This window comes from Oryzias latipes, chromosome 14, assembly GCF_053564925.1.
Source record: "Oryzias latipes strain Hd-rR chromosome 14, Olatipes_Hd-rR_3.1".
Taxonomy (NCBI): Eukaryota; Metazoa; Chordata; class Actinopteri; order Beloniformes; family Adrianichthyidae; genus Oryzias; species Oryzias latipes.
Window position 1 is genome coordinate 9823350 of NC_136250.1, and position 22924 is coordinate 9846273.

Consider the following 22924-nt stretch of genomic DNA (forward strand, 5'->3'; position numbering starts at 1 on the left):
ATTCTTACTTGGTGTTTGAACTACAACAAGGCCCTTAGCAAAAAGTAGTCTATTCAAGTGTACTACATATACTAAAAGTGAGGCAGTATACTTGAAGTTTACTTTTTGTATACCATCTATATATTGTGGAACCAAAATGTTCCAATTTAGTATTACAAAGTATTGAGTATTTATACTTCCTACACATACATGGTCTGTAGTATACTTGCTATACTTATACTCAAGTACCCTTATGAAATAAACAAGTACAGTTTTTTTCAGAGGGTAGTTCAAATTTTACAAAAGAAAAAAAAAGTTATTAGTGATATTTAGTATGAAATATCTATTAATACGTAGCAAACCTTTCTACTTATGTACTACAACACAATTGTGATCCAAATTCAACCTTCCAAAAATTTCAAAAAGGGTCAATCATTAGTTAAAAGCTCTAAATGGACAGAGTACACAAAAACCAATGAAAGCATTGAATCTTTTTTATGCAGTTAATATTATTATTCCTTGAACAAATTCACTTTTAATCACTTTAGATTACTTTTAGAGAGTCACTTCTGTGCCTGCATGAAATTCTGGGCCCATTACATGTTTATTTCTAGTCACACATTTGAGGGCATTGCATTTATTTTGGAAATGCAAAAATACATTTTGTTGTTTTATTGTACTTAAGGAATATTGTTAAACAAAGAAACCACAGCCCAAAAACTGCTTCGTTTCCCTCCAGCACTGATACGGTTAACAGAGGTTGACAAGCGACGGGTAGCTGCGCATGCGCAACTGGAGCTGACAGAGGAAGCTGCCGGGGAGTAGTCAAACAGTCCACGATCAGAGAGAAAGAAGGAAGAAAAGAAAACGAGAAAAGACCCACGGCGCCGGTCCCACTGTGGTCCTGCCCCATCGAGACCATTATGCTCTTCTCGGCGCCTTCGCTTCCTCTCAAGTGTCCGCTTCCCGGTCGCTGAATGGCGCTGGTTACCGTGCAGCGTTCACCGACCCCCAGCACCAGCTCCAGCCCCTGCGTTTCGGTAAAAAGCTGCTTTTCTGTTTCAACGCGATTCCGTTTCCGTCTGCCATCTCCACTAAAGCCACATCTCATGTTTGTGTACGGGGACTCAATGCTTCGTTTCCGCTATCTTTTTTTTTTTTAATCGGCGGCTGACTGTCACTAACTGCCTTGCCTTTGTATTCGTGCGCATGCGTGAGATAGCCGTTCATCATTTTCAGTTACATTGTTTATAACGTTTTTTTTTTCAAGAAATATCGGTCTTCGCATCAATCTGTTACTATTATTAGAGGTTTTCTTACTAAAAAAAACGTTTCTCCGTCTGTATTTATGCTGTCATGATCTCTAGAACTCAGAGTTCCAGTTAGTTTCTTCTCTCTAGTGTCGAGACAGTTTTCTGTGATGTGACAACAATTATTTTAGTATTGGAATACTATTTATTTTGATAATGCATTTTATTTATTTCCTCTCACATAAGAATACACACACACACACACACACACACACACACACACACACACACACACACACACCCTACTGTATCACGTTGGCATGCAGACAGGATTTCTCTAAATGTAAATGTTCTTCCTGTCTGGCCCTTCCTCTGTCTGCATGCGCGTGTGATAAATTCAGAAATGTGCCCATGCAAAACACATGCACAGCTGGTTGTCCCTTAGCCATTCCTTGTTGTTATTGTTTTGGCAGAAGAGGGAACTACATAGAGACAAAGGAAGGAAATAATGCTCTCACACACTGTACACAAACTTCCTGAGTATATGTGTCATGTTTGGGAGTACAGATTTGTGCTCACGTGTCTCTAGCTTTTGTCGTGAAAAAAAGGTAAAAAGATTTTTTTTTTTTAAATGTGGGCAAATGCCCCCTTCTCTTCAGTTCATTTCACAGCCTGCTAGTGAGAGGAATTTACTACAGCTGGTTAACTGCTGGTTGGAATTTATGTCAGATCAGCTTAACGAAGCAAGAGTTTGGAATCCCAGCCATCCTCAGTCAAATCACAAACTTGAGTGAAATGAGCCTTCAAAATGGACGTCTCCCTCACAGCGTTTGTTTCCTGACATCATAACAGGTTCTGTGAGTAGGCCTAATGATGGCTGTCTTACGCACACTAACGTTACATGAGTTGCTCTAGAGTTCTTGAACTCCCCCCCCCATGCCCCCCCCCCCAAAAAAAAAAAAAAAAAACTGCCTTCCTGCTGAAAAATAAAGAGGGTGAAATTCACTCTGGTGGAAGCTGAGTTTGCTACCTTTACTGTCCTGCAGATTGCACTTTGTTGCTTTGTGTTTTGGGATGTTTTAATGCCTTAACTTGGATTTCTGCAAGCTGTTTTTTTTCCTGTCATGTTTACCCCAGCATTAATGAATGGATCTACTGAAAGTTTTAGCAAGGAAAGGACTTAGGTTGGGCTCCACACACAACACACAAAGAATCCTTTATTTGGTTGTTATATAAAAAATAATGGATGCACATTAAACATAATTTCCTTAAAAAACTCATATAGTAACATTTGAGCATAGACTAGTCTCCTGACGTCTGATCTGCTCAGATCAAGTGTTCAGATTTCACATTTCCATACACCTTGGAAAAATCTCACATTTTCATGTATGCAAATTCTCTGTTGTCCTATGCAAGCCAAACTGGGTGAACAGATAAACAATACTGCATGTACTGTGAGGAACAGGAAGAGGAACAGCATTCAATATTTCTTTATTTATTTATAATTGTTGTTCTGTGACTTTCCTTAGAGCTGATTCATGCAAATAACAGTGTGTTCAGAATTTTTTTCAAACTTCATTAAAGTGAGGGTAAAATTTGTGCTACATAAGTTTGATGTTCTGGATATGAATTCGATTTTGTTTGGACCTTTTTTTCAAATAACTTTCTGGTTTGAATGGCCTGATAAATGTATGCGCAACTTTAAATTTCCAGGTTGAATCCATGAGTTCCCCATATCTGTCTTCAACCATTGGTGGTTCTGTTTGACAGCAGCCACAAGAACATTTTTGTTGGAGTGGGTCTTTAATTGAAACCACTAAAACACCTCCCAACTGTTGTTATTGCAAAGTAACACATCAGCATCATAAAACCTAGAAGTAAACTTTACTATCCACATTTAATTTTTATATTTTTATCCTTTTGTTGCTATTATAATGAATTAGGCCCACATTTACTGTAAAGGAGCTGAATTCCTGCTGCTATAAAATAGGCGTCAGACTTTTTATCTGCTTCTACACGTTTGGTTTTGTTATTTGGCATGATCACATACTGCTTTTTCCTGGTTGTATGTTGTTTGCTCCCTGCATGGTTGTGTGTTAATCCTTTTTTTTTTTTTGAGCGGCCACACCTTTAGCAACCTGCAGAGTTCATTTTCCTGGACAATGTGTAAATTGAGCTGAAGTCTGCCCTCTTTCCTTTCTGTCTGTGCCACTGCTTATTTGTGTTGCCGTGCACCACAATCTACCTAAAAGGAGTTCAGACAAAGCATTTCTTTTAGAACATATGAAAACATTACATTTCACGCTGACTTTAGTCACGGCAAAAAGGAAACATTTGAAGCTTGACCTGTCAAATCATCTCAAACTACAGGGATTCACAAATACCAAACATTTATTTGATGAACTTATGCATGAACATATTTATGTAAAAAAAATATCTAAATATTAGCTTTACAAATATGAAAAGATTGCTAAAATGTAATATTTTTTTGTCTTCCAGGAGTCCGGTAGCGGGGAGGACGACCGTCGCTCTCAGCAGAGGAGGTAAGTTACTAGACTGTATTACATATTTACTTTCAGATGAATTACTTTTGTTTGTTCTGTGTGCCTCATCAGTATTGTATGGATTGGTTGTGTGAATTTTTAGAAAAATCACAAATAAAGAGTTTGCACTGGTGGGTTTAGGAATTTAAAAAACCAGAAGTGGTGCTTTTTATTTTCAGTTTGCTTCGCATTTGTGTGCAACTGAAGAACTTGTGTCTTTGATTTGAAACATTCGGTAGTTATTAAAACTGTTTTATGACATTCCAACAGGTTTTCAGAATGACACGATTTAGAAAATGATCATTTGGTTGATACAGTAGTGGTTTAATGTTTTTACAAAAATTGGCTGGTTTTTATCTATGTTGGATGAACTTTAATTAAGCTTTATTTCGGACTCGATGCATCCAAAAATACCAAATCAGAAGCTTTTGTTCACAATGTTTCTGTCTAATGGCCACAATGAAATTAAAAATGCAATTTAAAAAAAGTGAGTGTGCTTGTGCTTATCTTAAAGTCCTTCCCAGTGTTTTTCTGATTTGACAAAGAGCTGCTCTGCCACTGCTGTGCTCAATCTCCTGCTGCCCCTTGTCGCATGGGGGTTGGAGATCTGGTTTGTCCTGTTTCAAAAACCCACACTTCAAGTGCTTTTTAGTCCACCACCTATCTGCCCAAGCTGTTATCTCTACATCCAAGCAATGAGCAGGCTTACTTGCTTTTTACTACGACTTTATTACTGTGTTTGGTAGTTTAATCGACCTCAAATGTCTGAAACCCTCTGGTTGTTGGTGATTTGTCAACTGCCCTTTAGAGGGCAGCAGTGTCCGACCGTGAGGAGAGTATGTGGGTCAAGTAGGATGAGTTGCTGATCCGTGGACAGATTGGTTGCCACTCCCAAACTCCTAGTCTGTGTCCGTTTGGTAACTGGAGATCTGTGACACCCGGCTGGGACTGTCTGTATTTGCACAGCTGGGAGTGAGCTCTGTGTGTGTTCATTGTTATTGAAGAAGCACAGTGTTTTTCTTCTTTTTACTAATCATTTTCTTTCTCTCTATTGAATTGTATTTCTAAAAGCTCACTGTCAGGAAAAGAAAAGAAATGCACCAGATGCCTAACAGCCATGAAATTAGGAAGCAGTGATTGGTTGTTTTTATTATTTTTCTCTTTTAGATATAGATTTAAAATCTCAGACTGCCAAATACGTTTTTGGGGATGTTTTTTGATGTCTTGTTTTTTAAAACCATTTTTCTTAAAGGTGGATCCTAAAGGTTACATTTTTTTCTAAATAAAAGAAAATATTTTATATATTTATTCAAAACTTTGAAAATCAAGGGTATATTATATGATGCAAGTATGTTACAATGGTGGTGTAGGAGAGGGTTTTTGTCATGAATTTTGATTTCTCTTTTATATATATATATATATATATTTTACTTGCTTGTAAAATATAGCAATCATCACATTTAAGCATTTTAGGCCTCAAAGATCAAAGGATTGATGATGTGTTTAACAATTTTAGGGTTATATTTAAATGTATTTTGTATTTTTTATAGCTAAGCTTCGAGTCAGTTGTGACTTCTATATTTAAACCTATTTGCATTTTGAATTCTTTTGCCATTTAGTGAGTTTTTGGGAGTTTGTATAAGTCTACTCTTATTTGGGAGAAATGGAAATGCAGTCCTATCAACCTTTAGCAGGGGCGTGAGGCTCCAGGCCTTGAGGGCTGCCCTCCTGTTGGTTTTTCAGAAGTTCTGCCTTATCTGCGGCTGATCACCTGGATCAGGTGGGTTTTGCCAGTAAGAAGCTGCGATGGCAGGTTAGTTGAAAAACATGTAGAACATCGGCCTTCAAGGCCTCGACTGGAGTTTGAGACCTGGGATTTAGTTCAAGGCAGGAATTTTGAAACTATTTTGCAAGGTTTTGGCATTAAATTTTGTAATTTGATATCAACAACTATATGGCTTAAGAGTAAACTTACATTTATTTAATGGGACTCGCCGATATTAGTCGAATGACTACAATTTTACTCAGTTTTATGTTTGTTGAAGAGGTCAAAGCTACTCAGTTCATTCAGGGATATCTCATAATTGTCAAAAGGTCAAGCAAATCTGGCCCCCATCTTTCTCCATGATGCACATTGGCTTTGATTTTCCCAAAAATAAAAACAGCAAGAGGTCTTCATTGAATGATTGATTCTAAAAACAAAATGGCATTCAATGCAGAGTGAAATTTAGGTGTTAAAATCAGCCTTGAGCTGTTCTGCCACGACCTTTTGAAGCACCTTGGAGATGACTGGTAGAATTCAAACAGGCTGATAATTGCTGGCTTTTTGTTTGTCACCTGATTTAAATATAGGTGTAAAATTGTAGTTTTTAAAAGTGCAGGAATAATTTCCATATTGATTTTCATTGTATTTGTTGATATTTTTTGTTAAAGGAAGGGATGAATTTTCTTTATATCATTTTTAAAAGGCAGTATCACATTCATACAAATCTTCACCGTTATATAAGTTGTTTAGTTATTTCCAATTTATTTCTAAGACTCAATAAAAAGTCCACTTGTTTCTGTCAGATTCTGTAGGACTTGTCATTTTAAGTTTGTCAGCTTATTTTAGGCATTATTATCTTCTTTAGACTTGCACACATAAGGAGTTATGATTGGTTTTTTTTATCATTGTGATTTTTTTAAATAATAATACATGGGTTTTGACTTATCTGCTTTAATCCTTTAGCATAGTTTTCCTATGAATTCTTGTGTGGTAAAGATGCAAGTGAAGGAATGGGTTCATCCATTTTCATTTAGATTGTTTTTTACTGGGTATTTTTTAATTGGTGTCACGCTATTTAACAATCTGCATTGAAAGTTTTCTGTAAAACTGATTTGTGACTTTCTGTTTTCAATGCTTTTAAAATAATACATGTTATTTATTTCTTATGCTGAGATGATGGTCTTGCACAAAAATGCAAACTACTGTTTGTCTTTGTCCTCTAAGTTGCCAGGTAAAAAAAATGCAGCACAAAGGAAGTACATTCCTGTGCAGCTCTTAATCCTACTTGTGAGAACTAAAATGGAACCACACAGCTGATGCAAAATATATGTATTAAAATATATAAAGCGTAATGTTTAGTGTGAGTTTATCTGCAAAGATGGAGCTCTTACTGAAGGTAAGAGGACTAAAATTACGCTTTAGTTAGTAAAAGCAGAATTCCTCTTCGTTACTTGTGTATATTTTTATCCTTATTCGTTTGTCATCCTACAGTCTTGTTTTTAACTCCAGTAGGCTGGAGTGCATCTGCATCTGCTTCAATGTAAATGATGTAACAATAGTGAACGGAGTTCTTCTGCTTGGAGCTCTGCTGACGTCAGGGTCTGTGGTGGAGCAGAAGTCGGCAGCTGCAGCAGAGCTTGTCTCTGACACACAGGTAGCAAAATTCTCTCAGTCTAGAACAGCAGGTGCAGCGCGTGTGCCTGCGTAAGCAAGAGCCACCGCAGTGCTGGTGATTAAACCCAGTTACATCAGCAGGATCGTGACATCAGCTGAAGCGGTAACGTCTGCCGGACCCACAGCAGGGAATTTAGAGGGAGACAGCAGATTTTAATAGGATTCTACAGCAGAAGACTTAATCTCTCTTTTTTTTATCTTTACAGAGAAGGACAGAAATTGGAATGAATAATATTTGGAGCAGGAAAGACTTTGGTTTAGTAATGTTCACACGTTTTTCGGTTGTGACCACAAATAGATTAAATATACATTCTTTTACTTTTGATTTAAACATCTGACCAATTTAGCCAGTAAAAAGCTGATATTACTCTGTTGAAATTACCGGTATGCTCGGCTTTTACACTGAATAAGCCCCATACAGTATATGTAGTGTTATGATCACTAAGGTAATTGTTGGCGTGTTTATATATGTAGAAACAATAGAGGTTAAGAAGTGTCTGGTGTCTGTATGCTTGTGAAAACCACATCCTGACCTTCACTGCTCGTCACGGTTGGGTGTAAATTTCAAGAGCCAAGAAGGAAAACACTAAGGTGGAACTTGAGAAATGGCTCCAAAAACAAACAGTTGTGAGTTCCTTATAACAGTCTTGCCATAAGAAAGGTGTGGTTAAGGACATTTAAAAGAATATACCAGCTGATCAACATAATGGTGAGTTTGACTTCAGGCCTTTTCACAGCTACACATGCACGTCCATCTCTTTTGGTGCAATTAACTTATAGTGTGTACACTATCCAGGATATAGATTGACATTTTAAGACATTATTAACTGAATAGACTATAACAAACAACCTTCAGCAGAATAAAAGTTTACAATTTACCGAAGGAGTGTTAGATTTTAAAAGCAAATCAAGTTGGCGGTGTTCTTGATTAAGTTCAATCAGAGGTAATGAGTTGAAGTACAAAAAGACATTCATTTGTGAACAGTTTGTCCACTCTAAAGCAGTGTTACACAAGTAGACCTCACTGGAAAAAAAACCATCACATTAAAGTTGTTGTTGTTTCCTGAGATGGCCTTCGTATTTACTCTCAGCTGGTATGTAATCTACCCTAGAAATTGAAAGCATGAAGATCAACAAGCAGTGCCACTCTAAGATCAGATTTCTTCTCAGCACCCGACATGTCAGATGTCCCCGTTCTGGTTTCTCAATCTTTTTTCCGTTGTTGTTCTCAGCCACACACGGTATCTGGTGTGAGCCTCCTAAAGGACCTGGTGTTGGTTAGACAAGTTTGTATCATGTTGTACTGCAGCAGATATTCAGAAAACAAGTCAGTTTAAAATCCAGATAGAGTGTGTGACTGGGAGGTAGTGGATTCAAATTCATAGTTAATTCACACTAAAGACTCAAAGAAATTAGACCCTCCAATGTGTGCGACAACTGATCAGACTTTTACTGCCTCTTTGCACACAGAACAGGGATTAATTAACATTCAGTACATGTACAGAAATGTTTTAGTGATGTAGCTGATGCACAAAGGTCATTTCAATAACTACATCAACCATTCCATCGTCTACTGAGCTGTCAGCAGCTCATTTGGAGATTAAAGCTCAGATAGATCAGCTTCCAAAGCCAAGCTCTCCTCTGTTGGTATCCTGAGAATATTTGTCATATCCTAGTACGACCAAATATTTAAGCCTTGACTTTTACTTGACCGAATCTAGCAGAGCTAGGACCAAAGCAACCCCTCTGACCATGCCAGATATCTTCATTATTGGGGTTATCCTTGGCTTATTCCCTGTATATAGGTTTGTCTTCATATTTAACTATGCCTTGGGATGTTTAAATATCCGATCATATATCAAAACAATTGAAAAAACTACCACCAATACAAATCATTTTCTGATTTATTATTTTTTTGGAGGAAAAATTAGAATCTGGTGACCTCCATTAAATGTATTTCTTGTCTGCAATAAAAAAATAAAGAGTACAATGTTTTCCAGTAATACAACAAATAGAGACTGAGAAAGAAGGACAGCAAAGCACCTTAAACAGGGATGTGGGAAAACATTTTACGTTACCCCCTGCAGTTGGCAATCTGGATCTCCCCACCCCCCATGTAATATGTGCTTTAGATATTTGGTGCCTTTAAAAGCCCCTGTCCTGTCCCAATTTTCAGCTATGAAAAGAATACATAGTTTGTCAGATTTTGATCGATTAAATCCACCTGATCCTAGTAATCACAAGTGAGAAGAGCAGAGATAGCTAAAATATTTAAAAAGTAGCAGCTTTAGTCGAATTGTTGTGAATTACAAGAAAAGATCCTAGATGAATGTCCTGTTTTTGGTTAAAAACGACATCATCATGATTAAAAGACCACTGGAAACACTTTTACGATAGACCAAAGAATGACCTGAGTTGGTTCTTTAAAGAGCAACATTAAGCAGACCTGCTAAGCCAGTTTAGCTCGTGCTGGTTTGCGGCGCCTTCCGTCCGTGAAACCCGGGTTCGACTCCGGGCTGCTCCCTGTTCCCTTCTCTACCTCTGCCGGTTCCAAGCCCGGTTTGAGAAGGTTGCGTCAGGAAGGGCATCCGGCGTAAAACATTGCCAAATTTACCATGCGACTTGTTCGCTGTGGCGACCCCTGATGGGAGAAGCTGAAAGTGGAAGGATTAAGCAGACCTGCTATAGACTTTGGAATTCTTTGGGCATACCTACTTTGCAATTTTTAGTAATAGAAAACGATCTGTTAGTTAAATAGACTTGACAGAAAAAAAATAGTTTATTTATAATATTAAGAAGTCCATTATTTGCCAATATATGAGAAAGGGAGGATGTCTCCAACTCTATAGGTCACAATGTAAAGATGAAGATCATGGCGGATGGCAGCAGCTATTGATCAGTGGTATCAATCTGACCACCAATAGGTGGAACCAATGAAGCTAATGTTTCTGGTGTGGGTAGTGGCGGTTCTACACTGACTAACTCCCTGGGCGAGTAACCCCCCCCCCCCCCCACACACACACATACAAAATTTGACAACGACATCCTGTTGTGTTCCCTATCTTCTATTTAGCCATTTTACACAAAAAAATGCATGAATTTTCTAGACTCGTATTACAGGGGGGTCAAACTCAGTCACACAGGGGGCCTAAGTTAAAAACACGCTTAAGGTTTTGGGCCGAAGAAGATAAACATTTACTGAACACACTAAAGCTAAACTTTTAAACCTTTTAAACTGAACTTTTTGAACATAAATATGACTAAAAACAGGAACACAAGTTAAACCTTAAATAACTTGTAATATTTTGCTCTCCATAGAAATATATTCTGTCAAAATTATACCAATATGAACATGCTGCAGAACAAAACAAAGAAAGCCTGGAAATATTAATAAGAAATTACAAATCAAATAATTCCGTTTTTTTTTTTGCTCTTTTATCATTTTTTAGAGCATTTTTTTTTAGAGCTGGACTCCTGCTTCATTTTTTAGCAATAATTTCTTAATGTGTGACGTCCTGTGTGTGTCTTTGTGAAACATATCAGAGGGATTAGATCTAAAAAAAAAAAGACTTATTGTGATTAATATGTTTAGGTCTTCTAAAACGTTAAAGACTAAATCATAGAACTCATCAGTGGGATTACTCCAAAAATATTTGGCATTTCCCTAAATTTTTGCAACACCAACAGCAAAAAATCCTCCAAAAAACCTCAATCCATAAAAAATGGTCTGCCCCCACCACCCCTCCCCCTCCCTCTGACACACGCGGCTCCGTCTCTATGACGGGAGGCGCATCTGCGGCCCAGAGTTGATTGTCAGATAGAAAAAGACTCCCAATCACCTGTTAGTGTGATTCAGCCAGCCACCGACGAGTTGCGCCCCCTTCTCGAGTTTTTTTTTACCTATGTTCCAAAGACTACCGCAAAGAGGTGCGGCCGCAAATGTCTTACAGCAGAGGGCGGTGGTCACGTGCGTGTTGGGTCTGCCGTGTCAGAGCAAGGAATTGTGGGAAATAATCCCCATTGCCTGCTTTTGTCGAAATTGGGTTGAGCACGGGTGATTGTTCTGCCTAATTCCTTTTCATGTGCCTGTTTAACGTTGTTTCACTCTGAGTTTCACCTTTTTTTTTTTTTTTTTGCACCACAAGTGTGAAGAGCAAATAGGATGAAGACATTCTTAAGAGTCTGATGTATTACAATAAAAGAGTTAAGTGTCGGCAGCTGAAGCAATTTCAAATTAAAAGCTACAACTTTCCTCTTTGAATATCGTAGACATCTATTGTAGCACAGCACAATATGTGCGTAACGCATCGGGCAAAACCGCCACTGGGTGTGGGCCGTAGCCTGTGGGAACTGGGTGTGAGAGTGATGAGTGGCACTGAAAAGTTGGCGTGTTGTTGCAGTGGCAACAAAACCCCAATCCGAACCGCCATGGGGACACACCATGTGCACAGGGGCCATCTGACTCCACCCACCCCACCTTGCCTTAAAGACCCGATTCCATGTAAATTGTGTGCTTTTAACATGTTTTTGTGATGATGGAGGATATTTATCAAGAAAATCTGCCAGTCAAGTATCATCGAGAATATATTAAGAAATTGACAGACTTTGAACAAAAATATACTTGAATACATAATTATTTTATGAAGTCCCCGGAGAAAACCCACGCATGCACGGGGAGAAGATGCAAACTCCACACAGAAAGGTCCCCCATTGTTTTTCTGTTTTCAGGTCCCCCAACTTGAACCAGGCAAGAGCGCTAACCATTGCGCCATCGTGCAAGCCCCTTTTATTATTATTTTTTTAAAATTTGATTTAGTAACGTATTTAAAATACGTTCAAATAAATGTGCACCAAAAATGTAGGGAATGATGATAAATTTTGTCCAGTTCGGCTTTCCGTACAGCGTGACTCCTCCCCTTCAGCGACAGTGGATTTAGTGGATTTACCGCAGACTAACGGAGGAGCCGGCGGCTAGACGGTCATGCACCTGCTCCCCTGCAGCGCGTGTTAAACGTGATAGGGGTTTTTAATTTTTTTTAGCACTTTTCATTTTATGCTGCCTCGCATTTGTAAGTGTTCATTTTTAACTATCTTTTATCGCTGATATTCACTCTAAAAAAGGACGTTTTAGAGCCTCTTTATATCAAGTTCAGCCACAATATCTATCGATTATACCCGCGCTGTTTGAAGTGACCACCTCCACGTCTGTCCCTCCCCGGCTTCCGTGATGCCGCCGGGTGTTGTGACGGCTCCGCGGAGCTCGCCGGCAGCCTGCACGTGTGACTGCTGCTGGGGGAAACGGAGACCCTACTTTATCGAGAACTCCGTACTCTCCCAGGGGAACATCTATCAGCTGTAAGTTTTCCTTTGGTGTCTGTCTCATGAGGAAGGATGTTGTGGATGCAGGGAAAAAAATACACGTCTGCCTGATTCCTCATCTGTTTAGACGTAATTACTTTATGTCCACACAGTGGTGGATGAGGCACACAGTGTACCCTAAGGCTGCATTCATCCACTCTCTCCGTGTTTGCAGATATGTTGTTGTTGTGTGCATCAGGAGGTGTTGACAGACACATAGGGTGCTCCATAGTGGTTTTATTTTTGTTTCCAGTGTTGTCATTATTGTCAAAGTTTTTAGTGTCTAATCCCTGTTGATCCCCTCGAAGTCATGTCAGATCGACTGGAAGGGAAAGAGTTTAACTAGGAGACACTTGTGCTTTTCAAAAAAATAAAAAATGAAATACAAGATTGAGTTGTGTTTTTAAATAAATAGATAAATCTTTATTGTCACTGTAACTGTGAAATTCAAAAAGTGCTTGCTGGTCTGTGCAACACCTTTACATTAAAAAGTGCATCACTGAAAACAGGAAATGAAAATTAAGTTGTTTCTAAATAAAAATGCACCTGCCATTAAAATAAATAATTATTAAAACCAGATACAATAATATGCATAATAATGCACAGGCTTGAAATCAGAAAAAGTTGTAGAAACTTTTAAAAATGTACTTTTAAGGAAAACCATATTATTTGTTTTATTCCCAGTATTTTTCAGTTTTTTGTTCATGCCATCAAAATTTTGAAATGTTAACAAAAATACAGATTGATTCACTCCATTTCTCTTTCTTTTCTACTTATTTCAAATCTTCCCAGCAAAGATGGTATTGATACTATTTCCTATAATAAACACCTTTTAAATGTTGTACACATCCCGGTGCCCATAGGATTTTGTGTTTCATGTATTTTCCAATTTATGGCTGTACTTTAGCAAATACGACAAGAATTTCAGAATCCAAAGGAATACAATGAGCATCTTGAGACCATTACATAATTGTATTGTTGGGGGAGCGGCTGAGTAGCTTAGCTGGAGCTCCTAAGTCCATACTAGGTAGTTGTTCAGAGATTACGAATGTCTCAGGCAAAGCCTGTGAAGTTCCACTTGCGTCCTGTGAAAGGATAAAAGACCGTTGGGAGATCTGCTGTTTCAAATGAGACGATGGATGGATGGATGGATGGATGGATGGATGGATGGATGGATGGATGGGTGGATTGAAAGAGCCTGTCCCTCCCCTTTTTTTGGGTGTGCCTCCGTCACTTCTGAACATTTTGAACTCTTCCAGCTCCCTTGAGCTGTGATGTAATGAGAAGCAGCTGGTTTTGCTGCACTGTCATGTGTCTTCCAACTCACAAGCCTATTCACTTATAATCCCCCAGTAACATGCAACATATACTGGAGCTAAGGTGCATTAGCTTAGGGAATGAGATTTAATGATTTGTTTAGAAAAAAATGTAAAGTCAAACCTCTCATTTTTTATGCTTAAGAACTTTCTTGCAGGCAATAGGTGGAGAAAAGCTCACTGGCAATGCATACTATGTGGAAACTGTCCAAAATAATAGATGCACTAAATGTCTACATTTTATATGCAACTAACAACAAAATCAAACAAAGGCAGCCAGCCCATGAAGCAAATGCACAACACAGCATGTCTTATTTATTCTGGCAGAATCATCTTCAAAAACATTTTCTGACTGCTCCACCCAATCAGAACATTTTTTAATAGTGACTCTGATCAAAAATGATTTTGTACTTTGGTGGGTGGTCTGAGAGCTGTCTAATTTTAGGAGGCTGTCCCAGCATATATATTTTTTTAACTCATTTGAATACTTTCTGAGACAAATTGCTGTCTTTTAAAGTTTTAAAACCCTTTTTTCTATCTATATTTTTCAGGAATACATTGCACGAGTGTGTGCTTCAGAATAACTTCCAGTGTTTTTGCCCTCATCCCTCTGTGTCTGCAGCATCAGCGAAAGCTTCCTAACAGTAAAGGGGGCGGCTCTCTTCTTACCTCGAGGAAATGGCTCCCCCCTCTCCACTTCGTCCCGTTTCTCTCAGCTGCGGAGTAAGCATGCAGGTGAGGCGCTGGCTCCTTCTCAACCAATTTTTAAACCAGGTTTTGCTGATTTTGAGAGTTCATTTCACGCTGATTAATGCTGCGTATCTTTCCCTCACAGGAGATATCCAGCAGCACCTTCAAACAATGTTCACTCTCCTCCGGCCAGAGGACAACATCAAGTTGGTGGGTGCACAAATTGAAAGCTAATGAATTGTTGGTCTTTTCGGTGAACTGCTAAGATCTCCCCTTTTCCGTCTTTAGGCTGTGCGATTGGAAAGCGTTGGTCCACAGATGACCCGCTACATGGTGGTCGTCTCGACCAATGGTCGCCAGGATACAGAGGAGAGTGTGGTACTGGGGATGGATTTCAGTCCTGTAGATGGGTGAGACAGTGATGCACACAACCCCACATGATCCCACCTGCTTTGTTGCTGTGCTCACAGTTATTCATTTCTTTTGACCTATTTTTAGGTCCTGTTCTGTGGGACTGGTTCTGCCTTTATGGAGTGACACTTTGATACATCTGGATGGAGATGGGTGAGAGCATCTCCGGCAGTCTAAATGCAGAAGAAGAAGCTCACTAACAGATGGCTGACTGTTATTTCTTTTCTTTTCCTGCTTGTCCTTTGTTCTCAGAGGTTTCAGCGTATCAACTGATAACAGAGTTCATGTGTTCAAACCTGTTTCTGTGCAGGCCATGTGGTGAGTCGCTCTTTTTTTTTCATTTACATATTTATTTTTGAGTTTAAAGAACTTTATTTAAGCCCATCTGTTCCTGATATTTCATCATGGTTCTCCATCTTTCCTTCCTGTTTTGGATTCGTTTTTGTTTTTTTCCAGGTCGGCCCTGCAGTCGCTCCATAAAGCATGTGAAGTCGCCCGCTGCCACAACTACTTCCCGGGCAGCTTGTTCCTCACCTGGGTCAGTTACTATCAAAGCAGAGTCTCCTCTGACCAGACCCGCATCAACGAGTGGAACGCCATGCAGGACGTGCAGTCCCACCGAGCGGACTCACCTGTGCTCTTCTCTGACATGTAGGTGTCCACTGTCCTTTCATTTCAGGATGTCTAGTCATACATGACCTGTAAGTTTCCATGTTCACTGCAGACCCACAGAAAGAGAACTGACAGAGCGGCAGATCAAAACCAGCTTGAGAGAAATCATGACGCAGAAAGATTTGGAGAATGTCACCTGTAAAGAAGTAAGTCTGCGCTTTCCATAGATGTAGCCAAATCTTGAATTATTTGTTCAAACTGTTTGTACTAAAAAGGTATTTTTTCTCTCTAAGGCATCTGTATAAAAATTTTGAACTTCAAAATATGTTTATATTTCGTGTGCAGATCCGAACAGAGCTGGAAATGCGCATGACATGCAACCTTCGGGAGTTCAAGGAATTCATAGACAATGAGATGATTGTGATCCTGGGCCAGATGGACAGTCCTACAGAGATCTTTGATCACGTCTTCTTGGTAGGTTACCCTTCTGCGTTTGACCACACCATCGCATGACGCACATACATGCTTTAAACTAGAACACGTAAACCTGCACAAGCTGTCATAAGTTTGTTTTATTCCTTGCCGGGTGTTTGGTTTGGAGTGGGTTCTAGATAACTAATGCAGGATAGCTCCGTGGAAGCTAAACAAGTCTGAGGAAGGCTTCTGTCTCTTTCTTTCAGGGATCTGAGTGGAATGCATCCAATTTAGAGGAGCTGCAGAAGAGCGGGTAAGCCCAGGCCAAAACAACAATGTTGTTTTTCTGAACAGAGGATAGTAAAAACGGGCATTAAAGAACTCGAATTGAAGGATTACGTTCATGTTCTAGGCTGGGTGTAATTGCGCTCCTTGTTTCCCCTCCATGTTTTTCTAACCTTTCGCGTGCATTTGCCACTCAGAGTTCAGTACATCCTGAATGTAACGAGGGAGATTGATAACTTCTTCCCCGGTGTGTTCGAGTACCATAACATCCGCGTTTACGACGAGGAAGCCACCGACCTGCTTGCCTATTGGAACGACACCTTTAAGTTCATATCAAGGGCAAAGTAAGTGTCTGACATTTAGTCCTCTTTGACCTCTTGTTATAATGATGCAGCATACAGTTTTTAATTTTAAATGTTTAAACCCTTACAGTCAAGTAGAAAGGGGGATAAACAAGTGACTTTTAGATATTTCAATCCAGTAGAAAAACCGTAACTTTTGGGTGATTGAATTTAATACATCTGTTTCTAAAAAGGGCATCTTTTTAGCTCTGCACTGACAAAAACTAATATAATAAGCCAAAATACTGCTAATCTTATGTTTTCTTTTTAAGTAGGCTTCTTTGACAGCCATAAGTCCTGCTGTTGCTCTGTAATCTACAGTATCAGGGTGATCCCTAATGACTGCTTCTCTTATCTCCTCCAGGAAGTCTGGGGCCAGGTGCCTGGTGCACTGTAAGATGGGAATCAGCCGCTCTGCAGCCACAGTGATCGCCTATGCCATGAAGGAGTACGGCTGGGATTTGAAAAAAGCCTTTGCGTACGTCAAAGAGCGCCGCACCGTGACGAAGCCAAACCCTTCGTTCATGAGGCAACTGGAGGAGTATCAGGGCATACTCCTGGCCAGGTAAACATATCATGACCACGATCCCAGCAACTGATACACTGACTATGAAAATTTACAAACAGCTGGTAGATGCTTATAATTAGAATTTTTTTTTTTGCATTTACATTTTGGATTTGCAGTTTGACATTTGTATGCAGATAAAACGGTTTAAAACATTTTCGGTAGTGCTTCATTAATCGCATGGGTTATCTTCTAAAAATATTCGTAAAAAGTTGAGTTACATGTGTTTTAAGCGTGTAAAAATCCCCCCTACACACTTTATCCACTTTTCTCTATCAGACAGGAACAATTTCATACTTTTTTATTTTGGTTCAACGTTCAAACCTTCGTAGAATAATAAGTCCAGAATTACAGAATGAAAACAAAGATCTGCTCGTAATCTGAGATTTATTTAGATTTGGCAAACTGAGTCCACTCCATATAGGCACCAGGGAGATTAACTGACAGGGTCAGCAGCCAATCAGGACGCAGAAAACAATGTGCTGTGAAGGAAAAAAAAAGTTTGAAAAAACTCCATGAAACGGCGAAAGATGAAAACCAATAAAGCGAGGGAATACTGTACTTGTTTTTCTGGTGATAACCTAAAGAAACCCAGACCCGGTTTTCCTTAAACACAAAACGATGTGTTTAAGAAGATCATACCACAAAACCAGCTGAAGCACAGAACACATTTTGGTATTTTTCTGTGACACTGATGTCGCCCTGGGCTCGTATGGGATTTTATGCTTGCCATCAACCTTAGTATTATTAATAAATATCACTCCCGAAATACTAATCTGGGTTGCTGACTTTTAAATTTCCAAGAAAAATCCATTTAATCAGATTGTAAAAGCAAACCTTGTTTTAAAGACTCCTGCTTTTAGGGGTAAAAGGTGGAGTTTTCATTGTTAAAATTAATTAAAAAAATAAAATGAAACTGTTCTTGCTTGAAAGAAAAAACTACAAAAACATCCTAATAGGCTTTTATTTTTAATTGCATTTTGTCCACATATGTGGACACTGGCTGAATTTGATGCATTGATATTGTTTTTCTGTGTAAAGATCAACTATTCTTGCATTGGGGATACTCAGACTAAACCTCATTAATCTGGAGGGGAAATAGTTTGGGTACAGTAGCTATTTCACATGTGTATCAAAAACAGAAAATCAGTGAGGGAAGTCAGACAAGACAATGACTTGACGCATTTAAAAACAACTATGTTCATCATAGAATGTCTTGTTTCTTCTACAGCAAGCAGCGGCACAACAAACTGTGGCGTTCTCACTCTGATAGCGATCTGTCTGAGCACCACGAGCCACTGTCCACATCCCATGCCCAGCCCCACAGCCTGGGTCGCTCAGACCCCCACAACCAAGCCAGCATCACTCCTGGTCAATCAATGAAAGAACTGCTGGAGTCGATGGGAACTCCAACCAGCAAAGCAGCGGTCTCCCCCGCCCAGCCCGATACTGGCGTCCCTCCTAATCAGCTTGGCTCCTCTTCCTTTGAAGGGCTGGCAACTCTGTCTGGTGACGATGAAGCTCAAAGCCTCAAGGCTTCTTCTCATGCCGCCAAGAGCAGCCAGGATTCCACGGCCGGGTCTTTGACCTTATCTCCTCTGCTCTCAAACACTTCATGTACCTCCCAGGAGCGGCCTTCAGCACTTCGCCCCTCAGAGCCGATGGCCGCCACCGTGGTCCCAGAACCTCAAAAGACTAACATAGTGACTTTTGCACAAAGCGTTTTGGTAGACCAGCCCAACCCCCCTTTACCTGGTCACCACCCACCCTCCTCTCCTGCTCCGTCCACGGCTCCCGCAAGCACAGACGAACCGGTCAAACCGCAGGGATCCTCCTGCACTCCAGCTGTGACCACTGCGGTGTCAGCCCCTGCTTCCACAACACAAACGCCAAGCACACACCAAGCCGGCACACACCAAGCCGGCCCTCCCTGCGCGTCGGCACCAGGGTCAGTCGGAAAAGAAGACGGCGACAGACCTGGATCTGGCCTGTCGTCAGGCACCGCAGCACATCCGTCCTCGACCAATGATTTTGTCAGTGCCATTCCACAAGACAACGTACTGCTGTTTGGCCATAGTGCAGATCACATCAACTTTTTCAGTGCGAGGGAGAAGTTCAAAGAAATGAGTCAAGACAGTAAAGCCTCCAGTGCTGCACCAAGTTGTGGCAAAGAAAATCAGACAATCCCTTCAAGTGAGGAGAAAGAAGAGGAGAAACAAAAGGTAACTATTTCTTGTAGCAATTTTTCATTTGTATTTGTATTTATTTGTACTAATAAGCATTAAAAAATGTTAGATTGATTGCCAAAGTATTTTTTAGATTAAACTCCTACAATAGTTAAATATCTTGCTGTTTCTACCAGTTCTAAATTAACTTTAAGTCTGCCCCCTAGTGTTACATTGATAAAAATGCTATTCTTGATTCTTTCATTTAGTCATAAATTCAGTCTTTGCATTTGTAATGAAAATAGGTTATCTCCACTTTGTAGGACATGTATGCTCCTGTGCAGGTCACAGGAGCCAAGTCCACAGAGACCCTTTGCCAACCTGTAGCTCAGAGCTCCCAAGACCAAAATGTGACAAAGACAAAACCAGAAACGGAAGATCCGGAGGATGAGGTCATCTCTCAGCAGGAACCCGCAAGCGACAAAGAGGAAGTGAAGAATAAAGAGGAAGATGATGGCACTTCTCCTCGTCTCTATAGCAACTGGACTAGGGGCTCAGTCCGGCGTGCCACTCAACAATTGGAACAAAGAATGAAGAAGGAGCATGAAACTCCATCGCCGTCCTCTTCTCCGCCGCCGCTCTCCGCTCACTCTCAGCGTCGTCCGCACAGTGTCCATACTTCCACAGTGTCTCCACCTCAGAGTGCATCAGTTTGCAGGCAGGCGTCGGCAGCGGATGTCCTGAAGGAGGGGGGCGGTGGGCAGTCTAGGACTGTTGGGAAAGGAGATGCTCTGGAAGCTGGGATGCAGGTTCAGGAGAACAGTGACAGATGCACCAAGGGACACAAATTCCAGCCTGCTGATACCAGATTGCTGTCTACCTCTTCTAATTTACTCTACTCTGCCAAGTCTCCGTTTGCCTCAGTTAACTTCCTGTGCTTGGAGGGTGTGACAGAGTTGGAGTCGGGCACAGACTGGGACTGCTTCATGGAAAGAGCTCACGGTGACGTCGTCATGAGGGAGACGTGGGAGACTTTGTGCGAGCTGGGTGCCTTCTTGCAGCAGGTGAGCATGGATGGAACCTGCAAGGCGAGGCACACCGGTCCGTCTGTGGGAGCTGCTCAGAAGCGAGGATGCACTTTCCAAAAGAAACTGGTAGAAGCCAGGATTCGCCAGGCGGGACTGACTCCGCCCTCTTTAATGAAGCGCTCTGCCTCACTGGCCAAACTGGGCTGCTTAGAACTGCTCGCCAACGATCTGAACGAATGGGAGCTCAGCTGCTCCCTCATGGCTACTCCCTCCGAACAAGCACCAGTCCACACAGCAGGGGATGAGTCCAAGAAGCAGCGCGTGCACAGCTCTACCTGCTGTGGAGGTGAGCCGCCAGAAGCCCTGTATATCCCCGCAAAGATGCTGTATGAAGCGGTCGACCCCTCAGCCGGAGCATCTCTGCCACCCAATCCGAGTCAACAGCCACGCAGACTCCTAAGCGGTGGTCAGGACTCCTGGCTCCCACCCGGGCCCATGTTGCTGACAGCAAGGCAGCAGTATGGAAGAACTCACCCCCTGAGGCAGCTTAAAAAAAGAACCGTTAGTACCCCGTACCACACCATGTGACCCCTCGCACTGCGCCTGCATAAGAGCTAAAGGGGTCGTGCACATGCATCGGAAACTCAGCCGCACAGATATAAGATTTATTCAGCAAAACCCACCGATGCCTTTTGCCTTAAAGACCTGTTTTAGTAGTTTCTGTGTTTTTTCTGCACATCTTCCTCGGCCTCCGTAAACTCCGATATGTGAGATGAGCCTTGGAGGGAAAGCAGTGGCAAGGCTCGAGTTAAAACGACGGACTTTTCCAGACTTTTCCAGATAAATCTTTGGCAAGCAGCTGAAACAATCATTAGTGTGGCTTCATACAGATTGGCCTACATGCACTCCTTATGCACTGCTGGTTTATCATTTATCATTCTGCATTTCAAGCCGTTTGACAAGCCCAACCTCATTGATGGTGGAATGTAGTCGTTTTGTTACTAAGCTTTCCATCAATATCTGATAGTTGTGTTTGAATTGATGCAGCTGTTTTATTGATCTAAACATATCAACCCAGACTTATCAGTGTCCGGCTCAAGTCGGATATTCCAAAAATCTGACTGCGCTGCTGACAGACGTCTTAAACATGGAACTGAAAACAGACCCACACTGGTTTTGAGGCCAAAAATTGTTAAGATATTTTGTTTTTGTTTCGTTTTTTCAAATTTCTGAATGCATTAACTAGACCTGACCTGCACAACTATTAGGTTCAGGTTTCCTCAAACCCCCCTCCCAATCAGAAATCCTTTTACCACATGATAAACTGGAATAAAGACGTCTTTCACCCTCATGATGCTACTTCCGTTCAATGAAGTATGAATGACAGAGGCAGAAAAGAAGGCAGGATTCTGGCGTTAAAGGCTGAGTGTACATTTGTGAGTTTTTTGCTGTGTTCTCTTTGGGATGTAAAGGTTTATATTGTGTCAATACTTTGACCTGTAGGTTAATTTTTTAAATCTCATTTTGTGTCGGGAGTGTAACTGTGCAGCACAATTTTTACCACATGGATGTGCACATAGTTTTTAAAATTCTTTTTGTTGAAATGTTCGGAGTGTGCCTGGGATGGGCAAATGAAACCTCTCTGCGATCAGAAATGTCTGTCAAACGTGCACTTTACTCCCTGTCGTTTTTTTCAGTTTTAAATGTGGCTTTTTCTTCTGCGTGTTTGCTACTTTCTGGGAAGCATGCTGATGTAGTGGCAGACTTTTGGGTATGTCTGTATATTGTCAAACTTTTTGTTTGTTTTTCTTTCATTTTAAACTATTAGTGTAAATATGATTTTATATAATGTGGTTTGACTGTGACCATTAAACAGTGGAGATTATCATAAAACCCTGTTTGCTGAATGTGTGTCAGATTAAACCAGGCACGTCCAAAGCCCGGCTGAATGCGGCCTGCATTCCGTCAACTACTGATAAAAAGGAAAGTTGACAGAGTCGCTGAGAAAAAAAATTGGAGTTTTTTTTTTTTTAAGACAAAATATTTGTGGTTTGTACTTTTAAAGAGAACCATTTACTTCTTGTTCAAATGATTTATATGTAAATTTACAGTGAACACTTTAATAATAGAAACATTTCTGTCTTCATATACGAAATTCACTATCGTATTTTCCGGACTATAAGTCGCACCAGCCCAAAAATGCATTATAAAGTAGAAAAAAACACAGATAAGTCGCACTGGACTATAAGTCGCATTTTAACTTTCACAACCTTATATGACACAATCATAGCAGACTGTTTATCTAATAATTTCACAGTAATTTTTTCTCAAACTTATTTATTTATTCTTTTCATGAAGCATCATTGGCTAACTAATACTCATCCTGTATTTGTAGAAACAGTTTTCACTTTTATTGCATTTCTGAATCTATGAAATCATTGGAAAATAGAATATTATGTTGTTAGCCTTCAAGATATTACTGTAAAAAAGAATGCTGATTCTCTGAGTCACTTAACATCCTCTTAACA

At 40.4% G+C, this 22924-nt stretch overlaps 1 protein-coding gene and 1 non-coding gene across 3 annotated transcripts; both read left to right on the plus strand.

The window, feature by feature from the left end:
* The first annotated feature begins 722 nt into the window (after positions 1 to 722).
* ssh2b (slingshot protein phosphatase 2b) lies at positions 723 to 22289 on the plus strand. 2 transcript variants are annotated; one of them, XM_004076278.5, is made up of 15 exons: positions 723 to 1019; positions 3729 to 3772; positions 14508 to 14620; positions 14721 to 14785; positions 14864 to 14985; positions 15074 to 15139; positions 15239 to 15304; positions 15443 to 15637; positions 15711 to 15804; positions 15944 to 16072; positions 16279 to 16325; positions 16495 to 16641; positions 17003 to 17203; positions 18435 to 19425; positions 19692 to 22289. In XM_004076278.5, exons 1-15 carry the CDS (start codon positions 957 to 959, stop codon positions 20982 to 20984), a joined length of 3636 nt encoding a protein of 1211 aa, XP_004076326.1. In that variant the 5' UTR covers positions 723 to 956; the 3' UTR covers positions 20985 to 22289. The 2 variants fall into 2 exon arrangements, with proteins under 2 accessions (XP_004076326.1, XP_011481581.1); XM_011483279.4 differs by lacking the exons at positions 723 to 1019; positions 3729 to 3772 and adding an exon at positions 12431 to 12566.
* On the plus strand, positions 11567 to 11679 carry LOC111948713 (small nucleolar RNA SNORD67). Its single transcript, XR_002874675.1, has one exon. It is a non-coding gene; the product is annotated as a small nucleolar RNA SNORD67 (small nucleolar RNA).
* Positions 22290 to 22924: the final 635 nt, after the last annotated feature.